Here is a 17,075-nt window from a genome sequence, read left to right on the forward strand (position 1 = left end):
GCGCGGCGTGGGCGCGGGGCCGGCCGAGCTGCGGGTCCGCGTGCGGCTGCCCGACGGCCAGGTGACCGAGGAGACCCTGCAGGCGGACAGCGACGCCGACAGCATCACCCTGGAGCTGCGCAAGCCCGATGGCACCCTGGTCTCCTTTACCGCCGACTTCAAGAAGGTGAGAGCCGCACGCTAAGCCCGCACCCCGCTCTCGGGCGCACCCCGGCCTGCAGGCGGGAACACCAGGGCCGGAGGGACGTGTTTTACTCCAGGTCACCAAGCTCCTCTTCCACCTGCCTGTCCGCCGCCCACGCCCCGGCTCCGCAGCTGCCCTCCGTGAACTCCTGCGCTGCCCGCTCCTGCGTCCTCCCATCCTCTGGCTTTCTCCGCTTGGCTCAGGCACCAGAGCCCGGGCTCACGCCGGGACCGACTCCTGCCCGGTCCCTGCTCCGCTGCCTCAGCGGACCCTCCTTCGAAAGAGTTCATGTTAACAACCAGGCCTCCCTTCTTGGAGTCCCTGTGCTCTAAGAATGTCCGGGCTGGGTACCGCAGGTGCTGGGTTCTCCCTGAGTAGTTGTGTGCTGAGAGCCAGTTCCTTTTCTCCGGGCCTGTTTCTCATGTCTGTACAGGGCAGTGAGGTGAGTTGGAGGCCTCCCAGCTCTGACCCCTTGGAGTCTCCAAACCGCCTCTGCCTGACTCCCTTTGCTGGGCAGAGCTGCCTGCCCCTAATCCCTCGAGGGCATGGAGGTGCTGGGAGGGGGTGCAGGAAATGGGCCTGGAAGGGCAGTTGGTGCCTAACGGTGACCCAGAAGCAGGGAACCTGGAGACAAAGAAACTAGGTGAGTTTTGGGAAGTTTCCTGGTGGCACCACCCCTCCCCCTGGTAAAGGGAGGCCCTGTGCTCCTCATCTCTGGGGAAGAGCAGAGGAGAGACCAGTTGGATAGCTGGGCAGCTGAAGGAGCCAAGGCCAGGGACACTTCTCTCCTCCCTCTTAGAGAGTGGGAGCTGGGCTGGACTCTGGGAAGGGAGGGGCAGGGTCTGGGGAGTGGATCAGGGACTCTGAAGTTGCTTAGGTAGCAGGGTCAGGGAGACCAGGGACAGCTGGAGTATGGGGTGAGCGTCAACTGCTGATCTGTCCCAGGACCACCAAATTGTCCGTACCATAGGACTTAGCTGGTGGGGCTGCAGTCACAGATGGGAATACGTGGTGGCCCTTTCCTACTCCACAGACCCAAGTTGGGTTCTCACCTGGCGGGTAGGGGCAGACAAGAGAGTTTGGGTGGAGAAAGGGAAGTTGATAGGGCCAGAACCACCCCTGCCGCTCCACCTAAACTTCAGGGGCATTTTATCCAGGGTGTTCTGTTCTTGGAAGACCTGAATTAGCGGCAGAATCTGCCAGGAATCAGGGATTTATTCTCCCATATGAATCCTTTGACCCTGAACATGAGCCTTCCATCGTCATGCCTACTGGCCTTGTCCTGTGGCCACCCTGGGCCCCAGAGACACTTGTGGGGCCCTAAGGCCTCCTTAGCACCCAGGGCTCTCTGTGAAAGGCAGTGGGTAGGGCTGAGCTTTTATAGCCTTTAGCTACAACGGGAAGGTTGTTTTTTTTTTTTTTTTTTAATTGCTCTGCCCTGAGGGAGAGGAGAGGGAGAGGCCAGGTAGCTGTGCCAGTGACTGAGGCAGCAGTGACTGGCTTGAGTGTAGGGTACTGGGGTTGGGGCTGAGTTTGGGGAGGTGGGTCTGACTACCCAAATAGGAACTGCATTTGGAGCTGATGGCAAGGCCCTCGTTTTAATTTTCATAGTGATTTAAACCTCTGTCTGGATATCCAAAGTATGCCTTCAGGTTAGCCCCTGACCTACAAGCTGCCAGATGGCACCAGACCTTGACATCTCCAATTTCATCAGCAAGGGACGGAATTGGAGATGGAAGGTACAGAAAGGAAATCCGCTCACCAGGGTCTCCTTGACTTCAGATTCTCAGTTGGCGTGGGTGGAGCTGACTTCAAAGGATGGAGGGAGGAATAGAGGAATGGTCTTTACCCCCACCTCAGTCCACTGTCTCCATCGCCCAGAGTGGCTTTTATGTCCCACCCCTTCTGGGAGGTCACTTCTTTTATCGTCTGCTCACTGCTCAAGGCTTGGTGCCTCATAGTCCTTGGCACATTCCCACCAGAAAGTTCTGTCTGGAAGTAATGATGGCTATTGTTATTGAAAAAAAAAAGGTCTGGAAGTTGTGGGATGTGTGGGTGTGTGTGGGCGTGTGTTTCATGTTCCAAACCCATTTTGACGTGGTTTGGGGTAAGTTCTGAATGTACTTGGGAACAATGATGTTTGCTTTCTAATCATCTTGGACGAAATTTCCTACTCATGAGCTGGTGACCACTGCGCCAGCTATGTGACCTCCCCAGGCCTTCTCTTCTTCCGCTGTAAAGTGGGGCTAATAACAGTGCTTGTCCTGTGGTAACTGAGTGAATGAACATGGTAGTACACATGAAGTGTTCATCCTGTATCGGGTGCTGTGTTAAGTGCTGGAGGAGCCCCTCACTTTGATAATTGGGGTTTGCACAGCATCTCGGCCAGCACCATCCCTGCTAAGCTTGGACTGAAAGAGCTTGAACGATGTATCTCAGGACCCACAGAAACTCAGTGTTGACCTTCCTGGAGACTGTGTCCCTGCATATCCATTCCTGCTGCTGAAACTAGTGTGTTCCTGAAGCCTGTGAAGCAGTTGGTCATCCACTCACTGTGGGGCACTGGAGCCTGGGCTGGGCTTAAGAAACCACAAGCAATAAGTGTAGGTGAATTCTGGGACCCTGGGAGGAGAGGAGAAGAGTCCGGGAAGTGGGCTAGGGACCCAGTGAGGTTGCCTTAGGTATCAGGGGCAGGGAGATCAGTGGACAGTGGAGAATGGGGAGAGAGTCAACTGCTGGTCTGTCCCAGGCCTGCCATGAGTCTGTGCAAGCCTTGCCTTGGGTTGGTCCCTGCCAGGCCAAAAGAATGCCATGGCTCAGTGGTGCCCAAGCTCTGCTGCACATTTGAGTCACCTGGGGAGCTTTGAAAACTCCACATGGAATCAGTGTCTGAGGGAAAGAACCAGACTACAGTTTTCAAAGGACTCCAGCTGACTGCATGAGCAGCAAAGCCAAGGGACCCGTGGTGTAGCCGCTCCAGGGAAGGGAAGAGGACCTGGAAGAGGAATCAGGTTAGACTGTAAAATGAAGCTAGAGCCCAAACTCAGCCACGTATGTGAAACCTGCCATTCTACTCACAAAAACCCTGATGTTTTATTTTGATTTTGGTTTTGGTTTTGGTTTTGTGCTGGGGATTGAACCTGGGGCCTCAGGCATGCTAAGCATGACCTCCACCCCCATCCTTCCCAAAGTATTTTAAACAACGTATATCTTCAGGCCTCATTCTGCATGCCCTCATCACGGGAATTCTCATTCCTAATACTCAATAGATAACATGCTTCTTTATAACCCAGACCCTATATATGTAATTAGGCCTGTATGGGCACAACCACTGGGCATGTCTAATAACAGGCAGGTCACCATCCCCCAGCTCTTGCTTGGCTGGTCTGACAGCCCTCTCAGTCCCCATCCCCCAAGCTGATGTCCATGTCCAAGCTCTCTTTTGCCTCTGTCCCCCAGTCTGAATGTCCCAAAGCTGGGGAAAGGATGAGTCATGCTCCAGGCAGCCTGGTTTAGTGTTGGCCGGATGGGGAGGGTGGGGTTGAAAGATATGAAGAAGGTCATGTGTGACTGCATCAGAGTGGTGGGTACATGAGAGAGGAACGGAGACGTGCTGCAGGAATGAGAAAGGCAAGTGTCACATGGCTCACAGGCTGGAGCCTTGGAGGGAATAACCAAGATCAGTGAGTGAGTCACATGGCACTGTGGATTAGCTTAGCACCCCTCAGGAAGGACAGGGACCTGACGAGTTTGGAAACTTGTGCCCTGCCCTGGGTACCAGTGTGTGAGTTGGAGCCAGAGAAAGGAACAGTACAGAGTGTGTCAGAGTCAGTGCCCTGGGCGCTCCTGGTCTGGGAGCTGGGGTAGCTAGTGAGATGTAGTTAGTGAAGATGTGCACTGTGCAAATGGCCATGGTGCTCCTGAGCCTATTTATTCTGAGCAGGTGGTGCATCATGTGGATGTGGGACAAAAGAAACTTAGAGTCCGGTATCCCCCTGTTTTGTGTGTTAGGTCCCCTGTGATTTGATGTGTAGGCATGTGATGGATGGACAACTTCGGCGATCAGAGGATAGAAGTTCTTTCAAGGGAGGCCCAGAACAGGGCACTTTATCGGGAGTTAGTTGGAAGTCACCAGATGCAAAGACCAGGTAGGTTTAGGACAGTGAGCCCTTATGTCTAACCCCAGTCCCTCCTCTGTGTCTGAGGAATTCCTTCTGGGTCAGGGATGAGCAGTCCTGCCTGAAGGTTCAAGTTTGCTCCCTGGATCTCCACCTGCATCTCTGACCCTTGCATGCTGTTCAGGTAGAGCCTTGTGAAAGACACTTTCCCATCTCTCAGCCATGGAGACTGCCCCCTGGGAACAGTGGTGTGGCCTGCTGAGAGATGCGGGGAGAGGAAGAGGTGGCATTCATCAGTCTCAGACTCCCCAGCTACAGAGAGGTCATGGTGGATAAGCTGGGACAGACTATTGTTCCCAGACAGTCAGACAGGGCACAACCTGAAGATAAGGATGGCAGGGGTGTCCAATACCACGGATCAAGCCATCCCGCAGTTCACACACATGCTGAACTCAGTTGATCATCACTACTGCTTTGTTAGACGCATACTGCCTCCATTTTGCAGATGTGTAAACTAATCTCTGAAGTCACTTTGACAAAATCAAACAGCTAATGATCCAAGATTAGGATCCAGGGGTCCTTTTACTGTACCCTGACATCCTGGGCACCTTCCTGTGGCACCCTGGCAGACTCCTTCCAGAAGGCTGAAGGATCTTGGGGAAGGGAAGAAGGAGGCTGAAAAAGGCCTTCCGAGTTGGTATAGAAGAACAGATCTATACATCCTCCTGTATACGGCCCTGGGCTGGGCCCCTGCCAAGCTCATTACTCCCAGTAGATCAGTATTGATTCTTTGGCAGCGCCTAAGACTGTTTCCTTCCTGTGTGGCCTCCTGGGAGAATGGCATGGGGGGATGGTTTTTAAAAATATGTCAGGGGTACTATTGATCATTCCGTGTGTACATTTTCCTGCCATTTACCAGCTGTGTAACTTGGCCACTTAACCTCGAAGCTGCAGCTCCTTGCGTGGGGCCAGAGACCACAGTGTGATGCCCAAGGCTTGCTGTGAGAGTGACGGAGAGGCCTTTGCAGAGCAAGGGCCAGCGTAAGCCATCGAGAAGTGCAGTGCCGGTGCCAGGCAGCTGAGCAGACCCCTCCACCCCGCTTCTCCTTCCTCACGCAGTTAAACGTGTTGCCCAGCTGTTGCTTTTCTGCTCTACAGACCAAAGCATCATTAGGAGCTTCTGTCCTTTAAGCTGCAAGTGTTTGAGCGCCTGTCAGTGCAGATTGGCACAAAAGGCGGAGAACGAGGGGCTGGAATCTGTGTGAGAGGGGAACATGGAGCCCCTACTCAGGAGCCCTGAGTCAGCAGGACAGTGGGGTGCAGTTGATCCACATAAAGCCTCACATTGTTCCCCGGGGCAGTCAGGACAGTGGTGACCTTTGCAATTTGACTGACAGAGCACTAGGGGCTTAGGGAGCAGGCACTGGTCCTGGCTAGCAGAGGCACTGGTGCTGGGTAACAAGAAGCCTCTGTTTGGAGCCTAGTTCTGAGAGCGTGCGGGCTTCTTAGGGTGGGCAGCCTGAGTACCTTGGCACCAGCCTGGTTCTGGGTTGAACCTATCTACCCCTTTTCCTACATGAGAACCTGGGTGCACCATGGGGCTGGGAAGGCACCGGTCCTAGCTGTCTCACCATGTCATCCCCTCTGTACCCTCCTCCTCCCCAGCCCAATAGAGCTGGCCCCTCTCTAGCCAGAGCACCCAGCCAGGAGCTGAGGAATAAATATTTAGATTGGCTCAACCTGAGCGCCAGAATCATGCGCTGTGGTGATGGGAAAGAGACTGGTATGGCAGAGGACACTCCCAGGAGACAGTGAGCATGAGCTGTCCATGAGCAGAGGGGCTGGGGTGGGGACAGACTGCTTGGTGCAGTCCCAGAGCGATGGCCACCAGCCTAGCTGTCACCACGAGTGCAGGGTGGGCTGAGACAAGAGCAGGGAGGCAGACGGCTGTATTGCCCGGCCCTCTCAGTTTCCCACTGCCCTGTAGTAGAACGTGGGATGGCAGCAGGGTCTGAGGCCAGGAGCCTCATCACCCCTTGCCCCAAAAGTCTTCGTGGAGAAAGTGCCAAGGAAGGCACTATAAGAATGCCAGAGGCTAAGAGCTGGTGAGCAGAAGGCAGCCGGGAGTGGTGGGGCAGGAAGGGCCGGGGCAGGGGTAGCTGGTGGGCCAAAGCTGAGGTGATAGTGTGAGGCAGGCATGTGAGGGAAGTCCCAGGCCCTGGGAGGGGACTGGTGAGCTGGGTGTGAGACTGGGGGGGTGGGATTCAGAGAGGGAGGAGGGCATGGATACTGAGGGAATGTGTGTGACATGGGTCAAGAGGGTGTGGGGAAGACTGAAAGGGCTGAGGTGGTGACTCCGGGGGAGAGATTGAGGGATGACAGGAGCTCAGTGACAGGAGTGTGCCTGGGTGTACAGCGGAGAGGATGCCACGGGATAAGACTGTGGAGCGGCTGTGGGAGAGAGATTGAGGGGCAGCAGGTCTGTGTGAAGATGTTAGAGAAATGCAGGCGGGGTGGGGGAGCAGGTGAAAGGTGCGTGTGTAAGGGTCAGAATTAAGAGTCAACTGAGAGGGTGGGGGATATAGCTCAGCGGCACAAGCACCTGCCTGGCAAGCGCAAGGTCCCGTTTGATTCCCGGTACCAAAGAAAGGTACCAAGAAAAAAAAGTCAGCTGAGAGTAACACAAAACCTCAGGCAGCAGCAACGGAAGTAAAAGTGTTTCCCTCCTTCCAGTTGGACTGGAGTTTGAAGGCAGCTGTAGAGGGCAGCTCCTGGTCACAGGGCCCCCTCTGCAAGATTTCTTCCTTCCCCCAGCATGAAGCTGTTCTTGTGGCCTCTGCTGAAGCTGGCAGCCCCCAGGGCCTGGCTCAGGGCACCGTCCGAAGTGCTTCTTAAGACTCTAGGACACATGGTGGGTCTCAGAAAGATGGCCCAGCAAGGGGAGGGCTGGAGAGCAGTGGAATATGTAGACGGGCCAAACAGGAGGGTGGAGGGGAATGAAGGCTACTCGGCTGGGGGTTGGGAGGTCTGGCTTTCTAAGCCTGGCATTGCCACTGTGTGACTTATGAAAGTCATTTCTCCTGCTGGAACTTCACTGAACTACATGATCCCCTAAACCTTTTGGAAACACAAATAAAAGCCCCTCATACCACCCTGTCTTCGTCAGGGCCCCTGTCTTTGCTGGAAACCCTTCATCCCGTGCTTTCCCTGCCAAGGAGCCCTGAAACACCCTCACTCTGAGAGGTCTTCCCCCTTCCGCCCCAGCCCCATCCTTAAGGAGACAAGTGTTCTCTCGTCCATCCTTCGCCTTCATGATACTCAGCATGAACGTCAACCCTGAGCCTTCTGTGCCACACTGGCCTTGGTTGTTGGAGGTCAGCCTTCTCGAGAAGCCCCCTAAAGACAAGGGCTTTGGCTTTAGTCATTTCTGTGCCTAGCTAGTGCTTGTGAACTCCCTGCCCCAGGTAGTGCTAGTCAGGGGGCTCCCACTGACTTGCTAATTACTTGCAACCTGCAGAAATCGTCACCAGGCCTGGTGCATCTGTAGGTGCATCTGTGAGGGAAAAATCTTTACAGTCTCAAGCCTGGGGTGGATTATGGCGGGAGCAAGACAGGTGTAGGGTGAGCGATTGCAGCAACATGGAAGAAAGGGGGCCCCATCCGGTATGTTCTGAATCCTTTCACTGCTTTATTCCTCACAGTAGTCCCTCAAGTGGTACTGTTGCTTTTCTCAGTTTTCAGATGTGGAAACTAAGGTACAGAGAGCCTAAGTCCATTCCCCTACGGTTATGTGACTAGTAAGGACAAGGCCAGGATCTAATCACAGATAGTCCTGGCTCCAGACCATTTGTTCTTTGCTACTGTGCTGTGCTCCAGCTGTGCTACTCTGTCCTTCAAACTGTAGACGAGGACTTCAGCAGACACCTGCCCCCCCTGGGGCGTGCTGCTACCCTGTCCGTGGCTCAGGCTCTGGACCTGGTTACTGTACTCTCCAGTTCCTGGTGGGCTGGAGGTTTGGGGGTGCTCCTGAGAGAAGAAGTCTTGTAGAACCCTCCCATCCTGGGAGTCCCAGCCAAGTTCTGATCCTGCCATAAGTTCCTGCCCAGTTTTAACATCTGCCTTGAGCTTTAGGCCATATCCAGGTGAATCACCCAAGGGGACTTCTGGGTAGAAAGGAAGGCTGGGAACCAGGTTTCCATCTGCCAGATGTTCCTGAAGCAGGGGAACTCTTTATCCCATCTTAATTCTATGCTGGAAGAAAGAGCCCCTAGAGCTTTGCTGGTGAATCTGAGATGTAAGGAGTAGAAGGTTGGAGGGACATGGTCAAGATGGTGAAGGGCCCATCACCAAAGAGTTAGATCCAGAGACGAGGACTTCCCACCCCTTTCCTGGGGCCAGCAAAGGGAATGTAGTTTTCAGGAGAAATAGGATTGGAAAAACTGGGGAATTCAGGGTTAGGATATTTCTGCTTTATCTCTTAGGTGGGCCCTGCAGTTTGCTAGTCACACACGGTTTGCACAGGAGCTAGCCACATTCCCTAGGCTGTGATGGGAAGAGGGAACTTGGTTCTGATCCTGCCTCTGCTACTCACTGTGTGACCAGGAGAGACCACAGTCGTTTTGTGGGTCTGAGTCTGTGTTTCTTCAGCTGAACATCAAAGAAATTGATCTGGAGGTAGTTGTGTATTCTGGCTAAGAGAAATCAGTCTTTGGAGTCAAACTAGATTACTTGGCTTCAAATCTCAGCTAGATAGTATGGCCAAAAAATACAGTACATGTTGAATTTTTTAAAAAATGTATTAAAGGACACAGGCCATTAATCCCCCGCATATACGCTCCCTTACTGCAAACACACTTACATCCTCATTCTTGCCACTTTCTGAAAGCAGTTCTGGAAGTCTTTAGCTGTGCTGTCATGACTGCCTCGATGTTCTGAATGGACTCAAAGTGTTTACCTTACATGGTCACTTTGACTTTGGGAAAGAGCCAGAAGCTGTGCCAGAGCTGGTGAATAAGGTGAATGACGACACACCTGAATGCTGTCGTGAGCCTGCCTGTCCTTTGGCGGGCGTTCAGCAGCGGCATTCACCAGATTTTTTTTTTATTACATCTTGCGAAGACACTTTCAAAAAAGTATTTCCAAAACTGTTTCAGAAAGTGGCAAGAACAATGGGATAAGTGTGTTAAAAGGCCGAGGGATTAATGGTACTTTTACTATACTCTTTTGGTACTTTTACTTTACTCTTTTACTATAGTAGAGTACTTTACTTTTTTACTATACTTTACTCTTTTACTATAAAACAGTATACTATACTATACTATACTCTTTTACTATAAAAATGGTACTTTTACTTTACTCTTTTACTATAATAAATATGCTTATTTAAACACATCATATTTTTGTTTACCCCGTGTACATTTCCTCTTAGCTCATGACCTTGAGCAAGTTACCCAATCCAGACAACAGCAGCGGTCCGAATTCCATTCCTCCTGTTATTGCAGAGATTTTAGAGGATGACACATCTGTTTGACCCAACCTAACCATATTTCTCTCTCCCAGTTATAAACATCAGTGACTCTTTGTCCTACACAGACAGATAGAGAGAAAATCATCTTTCTCAGAGAGAAATTCTCATTTCCTCTCTGCACCCCAGTCGGGTTCTCATTTCGGTAGCATTTTGCTGTTATTGCCGTGGGTATGTAATGTAGAGGCAGGGGGAAAACTCATGCGGTTTCTTTCACCCTCTGGTTTAAAGGTTCAAATGCCTCATCCTGTTGCGGGTGGTGGGCCGGTGATGTCAGCAAGCACTGAGAGCCCTCAACCCACAGGGAATTACCTTTAATGGAGAGGACAGGAATATCCAGGTGGGGTTTTCTTTAAAGGCTCAGAGCTGAGGATACCAGGGATGTGGGCCTTGGATCTTGCCTGGAGGTTCCTGTGAGGAACATCCGCCCTACTCAGGTTCTCAGAAGGGAAGTCCGGTATCGAGTCTCACCTCGAAGGAATTGAGCCCAGAGTGGAATAAGCCACCAATGTTCCAGTCTCCAGCGTCCCCTGAGTTAACCTGAGTGAATGGAAGATCAGATGGCTCATGCTGGCAGGATTAGGAGATGCCAGCGCCGTGACACAAGAAGGGATTTCCTGTCAAGAGGAAGTGGGGGTTCAGCTGAGCTCAGATTCATCTTCCTCATAAGTCTCTGGGACCATAAGGAGCCTAATGGAGCTTTTCTCACCAGCTGGGCCTCAGTTTACCTTTCTGAAGGGCCGCCTATATTTTCCCACACAGTTTTTTTTTTGTTTTGTTTTGTTTTTTTTTTCCAGAAATCACTTACAGGAAAAAAAAAAAAGTAAAAGAAACTCCTTAAAGCTAAAGGAGTAGAGAAACATGCTGGGGCTTAGGAGCTGCCAGGCTCTCATGCATTCCGGATAGCTGCACCATTTGCGGGTCACTTGGGGGTAGCAGACACCACCACTAGCACACGCTGAGCACCTTCATCCAGACAGCTCACCTAGTCCTCCCCCAGCGCTGTCAGGTAAACGTACTCTCCCCGTTTCACAGACGAGGCTTGAGGAAGTGGAGGAAAGCCTGGGGTACCAGCTGATGCATTACTGTTTTGGGGTAGAACCATGGCCCCCTCTCTGCCTGGATCAGAATCCAGAAGACCACTCAGACCCTGCCCTCAAAGCAGCTACCCTGTAATGAGCTCTCAGTGAGTGGGGCGCTCTTAGTGGTGAGCCCAGGGCACAGTCAGTCAAAGAGGAACAGTTACCCAGGGCTATCTACTGGAAGTGCCAGGACAAGGCCACAGGTGGCTTCTGGTGAACAGTCACTGCAGCCTCGGTGGCCCTGTAGCAGGAGAGATCTGGACAGATTTAGACCCTTAGGGACTTGCTAACTTGTGGCTGGGAGCGGAGTTGGCCAAGTCACAGGTGAAAAAGGGAGGGGTGGAGGGGTGAAGGTACAGTGGGAGGAGCAAAAGGTTCCAGCAGCAGCCAGATGGGGAAGGGGCCCCACCCCACCTTATGGTCCTTCTCTGTCTGCCCCACTCTGGGCTTCCCCGTTCCTGTAGTGAGTAACAGGAAGGAGCTCCTGGCCTGCTGATCACGCTAGTGGGAAAAGGGGAAGCGGAGAGGGGAGAGGAAAGGTGAGCCATCCCAGTTTCCTCAGGCCAGAAGGCAGAACAGCTGCTGCCCGCTACCTCTGCCCTTAATGCCGCCCGTTCGCACTGCTCCTAATGGATGAGGGCCCTGGCTGATCCGAAGCACCTGGGGCATTTTGAGGCCTCTCTCCAAACCTAGTGAATAAAAATGTCAGAGGGAAGTGTTGGAATCTGTACTTGTGAAAGGAACAGCCCCTCCCCCATGGCGCCCTGGTCTGGTGGTCGAAGAGGCCCTGACCCACCTCGATCATGGTGACCCTGGGGGCACCACCTAGGGGAAGCATCAGCCAGAGTAAATCAGGTGTCAGAAAGAGCTGCTGTCTTCTTTAAGGTGAAGGTTCATACTTTCTAAGGGTTCTGTTGAATCCTCTCTGGTGGTTCGCTTTGTCAGTTTTCCAGGAGGCTTCGGAACATTTGGGGTGTGATCTGTCAAGTCATGGGGTGGAAAAGATAAACAGTCCCAAAGCAAAAGAGGGAGGTGTCTGTTGTGGGACGGTGTCCAAGTGCGCCCTCTTCAGGGCTCAAGCCGAGCGCCAGTGGACCGACACGGAGGCCTCCACCTTCCAGAGCCAGACTCCCATCCTCCTGCCTTTTCCTTTCAGGATGTGAAAATCTTCCGAGCCCTGATCCTGGGGGAGCTGGAGAAGGGGCAGAGTCAGTTCCAGGCCCTCTGCTTCGTCACCCGGCTGCACCGCAACGAGATCATCCCCAGTGAGGCCATGGCCAAGCTTCGGCAGGTCAGTCCCCACCCTGGGCCTGTCCCAGCCAGTTCCGGACCCCAAGCCCCCACCCCTGCAGCCACCCCAGCCTTAGCCTCCACTCAGCTCAACCCTGCACACTGCTCCTGACCCACTGCCCTGCCCTCTCTGGCACTCCTTTTTGCCTGTCCTTCCCAGGGATACTCAGTCTCCTGAATGTGGGGCAGTACTTGACCTAAGAGGTCATTTATCACAGTACAGCTTGCCTGGCCTGCCCACATCCACCTCCCAGCAGGACCTTATAACTTGCCGCCAGGCCCTGGAGGTCAGCTTGAGAATAATCCCTTCAGACAGAAGCTGAAAAGGCCCGTCTGCTCTTGGGCATCAATTTCTCTGCCAGTTGCAGAGAGGCAGGGCTGGGTGCTCCTTGACTTCCAGCCTGGGCTGACCAGGCTCTGCAGGGGATCAGGAGAGGACTGGGCAGGGAGCACTCCAAAGCCAGGTGGGACTGGCTTCTGTCATGTCTGTGCAGAAAAACCCGCGGGCAGTGCGGCAGGCTGAGGACGTGCGGGCCCCGGAACAGCTACACATGGACATCGCTGTGAACTTCACCCAGGGGGGCCTGCTGAGCCCCCATCTCCACAATGTGTGCGCCGAGGCTGCAGACGCCATCTACACCCGCCAGGAGGATGTCCGGTTCTGGCTGGAGCAAGGTCAGCTGGGCAGTGGGCACTACCTGGTAGGGGGCAGAAGGAAGAACAGGAGGAAGAAACAGTGGTGGAGGAGGGAATGGGACACCTGGGCCGAGCAGCTCCTTCATTTATTCAAGACACATTTATGGAACATCTGCAGAGATGGGTCAACTGGGATCAGTGATAAACACACCCAGCTCTGCTCCCCAGAGGTTGCCCCAGGGGTGGAGGAGCTGTGGGTGCTCAGTGGCGGGACCCTAAACCAGGCCAGGTCAGGGAAGTCTTCCTGGTGGAAGTGGGGCCCATATAGCCAGTCAGCAAGAGGAGTCACCCAGAGGAAGGGGCCTGTTGCAGGAAGGACACAGACAACCAAGCTCTGTGAAGGAGACTCCCAGATACGCCCCTTCCTCACCATTCTTAGTAGGGACACAGAGCGGACCCCGTTACGGGAGAGGGCACAAGTGCCCGGTCTCCCTGTCCCCTCTGCTGCTGCTGCCTCTCAGAAATCAGCTTTACACCGTCCCTGGTGTGAGGATGTCTCCCAGGATCCTCGGGAGCTCCCAGGATCCTCAGGATCTCCCAGGATCCATCCCAGCTCTGTGTGGTCCCTGAGTGACTTCAACCCTAGCCATCTCCCTGTGCCTCCCCCAGGACTGCCCTCAGGTTCTGTATAGGAGCGACAGGGAAATGTCACCCTTTCAGCACCAGGCCCCTGGTCCTTCACTCAGCCTGCTAAGCACAGAGAAATGCCTGCCCCCTACCCCTGGGTAGGGGCTGGGTTTGTAAGTGCCCAGCAGAGCTGTGGTCATACTGTTCACACACCTGTCCCCAGCGGGCCTCACCCCAGACTAAGGTAGAAGCCCAATGCCAGCATCTCCTGGAGGCTGTCCCCTCCCAAGGTCACAGAGCAGAGCCCACGTGAGGCCCCTCCCCTGCACGCTCTCTGGTGTGAGTTATGTTTGCGCTGCCCCTTCCCTGCATGGCCCTACTCAGATACCACCTCCTCCATGAAGCTGCCCAGATGCCTGTCACCCACTTCTGTGCACCCCAGTACAGTGATCTTTTAAAGCACTGGGGGCAGCATGGCGAGTGCAGGCCCTGAAGTCAGACAGACGTGATTCTAGTATTCTGACTCCCTTGGTATTGTGTGGCCACGCTGTTGACTTCTCTGGGCTGTTTTCTCATCTGTAAAACAAAGGTGACAGTGCTTAGCTCCTGGGGGAATAGAAAGAGGTCCTGCATGTAGAGCCCCTGGCACACGCTGGGACTCAGTAGGTGAGGACGATTGTGATTTAATCTTCTGCTCCTGCTAGCAGCTCTCATCCTTGCCTCTCTCCCTAGGTGTGGACGGCTCTGTGTTTGAGGCTCTGCCCAAGGCCTTGGAGCAGGCAGAGCTGCCTCGCTGCAGGCAGGTGGGGGACCGCGGGAAGCCCTGTGCATGTCACTACAGCCTGAGCCTGGCCTGGTACCCCTGCATGCTCAAGTACTGCCACAGCCGCGAGCGGCCCACGCCCTACAAATGCGGCATCCGCAGCTGCCAGAAGAGCTACAGCTTCGACTTCTATGTGCCCCAGAGGCAGCTGTGTCTCTGGGATGAGGACCTCTAATGGGGCTGTGAGAAAAGCGGGGTCTGGGGCGCTGCTCAAGGCCCACCTCTCCTCGCCTGGCCACGGCAGTGGGCGGAACCCCACCAGAGGCCTTACATCCTTTCCAGGCCCTTAGGGGCCCCTTATGGAGTGACTGCGAAAGGAGGTGCACAGCAGGGGTGACTCGTGAAGGCAGCCCCCATGCCCACCCTGTGCCTTCCTTGGGGGCAGAGAGGGGCAAAGCAGTTCTCCACCCATGCACCCCACCCTCCTCATCTCCCCTGAAGTGTTCATTTCAAGCAACCAAAATGTGACAGCCTAGGATTCTGCTATGGAACCCAGTAGACTCTAAGCAGGGTCTCTGCCTACTACACCCACCTCCCCACCCACATCTAGAAGGACCTGGCCCTATGGCACCTTCTTAACTCGCCACCAGTGGGGGGACTCCTTAGCCCCAAAGAGAGCTGTTGTGGCGCGAGCCATGGCTGTGTGTGGAGCCAACCAAGAAAGCTGCCACCCCGAGACCCACCGTTGTGCCTTTCCGCTGACCAGGACTTTGCTACCAGAGCCGGCACCAGCTCCTCTTCCCTCTAAACAGAAATATTTCTGTAAGGCTCTGGGGCAAGGAGGGAGCATGAAGTACGAGGAAAACTTGAATTCCAGATTTTTAATACAAAGTATTTATCATTTGTACCAGAAATAAAAGTTTAAATTTTTACATGACTGCTATGCATGAGAGCTGGCGTTGAGAGAACTTTTGTCCAATGCTGCCCCCTGGTGTCGGGAGTGTGCCCCTCACCTTCAGTGAGCAATCTGAGGACAGCCACTCAAAAGCCCCTACTTCGCACTCCGCCCTTTGAGGAGAGGGAGGAGGTGCAGGACGGTGTCTTTCTAGGAAAGGAAGGATAAGATTAAACCTCTACACTCATGAGGATGAGGCAGGAAGCTGAAGGGGTAGCTCAGTGGCTGAGAATGTGCCAGGCCTTGGGTTCCGTCCCCAGCACTGAAGAAAAAAAAAAGAACTAGTAAATGGCCAGTACAGAAGTAAGATTGAGACTGGAACCAGAAATCTGATATTCACATCCAGGTCCTGCTGCTTACTTGCTGTGCATTCTTGGGTCACATGACTACCTCTCTGTGCCTTAGCTATAACATTTAGTGTGTGAGACTAAAGTGAATTTAAGTGTCAAGTGCATAGTGAGTGCCCCGTGTTAGCCATTATTCATGTTGCTACTCTTAGTGAGGAGAACAGATATTGCCTCCTCTCCGAAACTGATCACCAAGCCACACATGTGGAAGTCTCTCCACTCCCAGAGCACCTTCTGGTGCAGTAGGCTGGGACAAGAAGTGCTGGGCAGGGGCTGGAGGCTTTGGGACGGAGGCTGTGCGGGTCATTTGGGGGGACAGCTTCCTGGACTATGTAGGGCTGGGGCTGAGGCTGAAGGGCAGTAACGGTGCAGCCAGGTGGAGGCAGGAGGCCTTCGGGCCTTCAGCAGTAGGAAGGTCTCGGGTCCCACAGGATACTCAACTCCTTAAGAGGGAGGAGGCAGAATCGGATCTGTCCTCACAGGCCTTGGGGAGGGATGGAGCAGGCAGGGCAGTCTCCTCTGCTCTGCTGCGCAGCGCCCCACGCCAGGCTGTGTGCTTGGCCGTAGGTGGAAGTCACTTTCCAGGTGGGTGTGCTTTTCTGTGTTAAGGACCTGCTTCAGCCCAGCCTTGCTGGCGAGTAAGGGAGGGAGGCACAGCCCATCTTTTTCTCCCTCCTCCTCCTGCCCAATCCAGGGCCTCCATCCTGAGCCCCATCCCCTGCTCTGGGAGAAAGTGGTGACACTCGGAGAAGACCCACTCCACCCCATGCGTGTGTTGTCATTGGTGCTGGTGGAGTCCCCAATCTATATACTGCCCCTAAGTGCTTTTAAATATGTGAAAGTAATGTTTTTTTAAATTAATGTTTGCAAGATTTAATGTGTTTTGCTGACCTTGCTGGAGAAGCACCTCCTAGCCTGCCTGTCTCCTGCACTGAGGGCCTCTGGACACTGTCACCAAACACATCCCTGCTCCGCCCTCCCCTTGGGAGGATGGGGGAGAGACCAAGACTCCCTGAGACTCTGGGGCTGGCCTTCCACCAGCAAAGCAGACAGCTCCTGAGTCACAGCGGCTGCGTGGCAGTCCCCCAACATAAACCACCACCACCCAGCCTCATCCCCACGCTATCGCAGTGCCTTAAGTGCCCATGGCAGTCCATGCTTTGTGAGACTAACATGTTTGTGTGCATTGCAGTCAGTCAGGGCTGTTCGAATAGGCTTAGGTGCCCAGCTGTTTGGGCCACACTGAGATAGTCACCCTCAGCAGGCTCTTGTGGCCGTGTGAAAACTCCTGGGAGAGGTCATATAGTCAGTCTTCACTGCTCTGTGGCACTTTATGGTTTACAAAGTACCTTCATATTAATTAGCCCGTTGGCTCTTTGAAGGCTGCAAAATTTTACAAGTGTGGCTTGCCTGTCAAATTGTGTGATTGCCCAAGTCAGCTGGTTAGAACCGAGCTGGGATCCCATCCCTGGCCACCTTACTCCATCCATGCCACCTCTGAACTCCAGTGGGTTTGTCAGGTTGGCCAGTGGCACCTTGAGAGCACAGT

General features: G+C 53.8%; 1 protein-coding gene across 1 annotated transcript; it reads left to right on the forward strand.

Moving 5' to 3' along the window:
• Oaf (out at first homolog) lies at positions 1-15,174 on the forward strand (the record flags this gene model as incomplete). Its single annotated transcript, XM_013511241.1, is given in 4 exon segments — positions 1-166; positions 12,065-12,199; positions 12,693-12,873; positions 14,194-15,174. Coding segments are annotated over 4 exon segments (748 nt in total), but the record flags the coding sequence as incomplete, so codon positions are not given.
• Between the last annotated feature and the right edge of the window lie 1,901 nt (positions 15,175-17,075).

Source organism: Chinchilla lanigera, unplaced genomic scaffold (assembly GCF_000276665.1).
Source record: "Chinchilla lanigera isolate Chin_1 unplaced genomic scaffold, ChiLan1.0 scaffold00011, whole genome shotgun sequence".
NCBI lineage: Eukaryota > Metazoa > Chordata > Mammalia > Rodentia > Chinchillidae > Chinchilla > Chinchilla lanigera.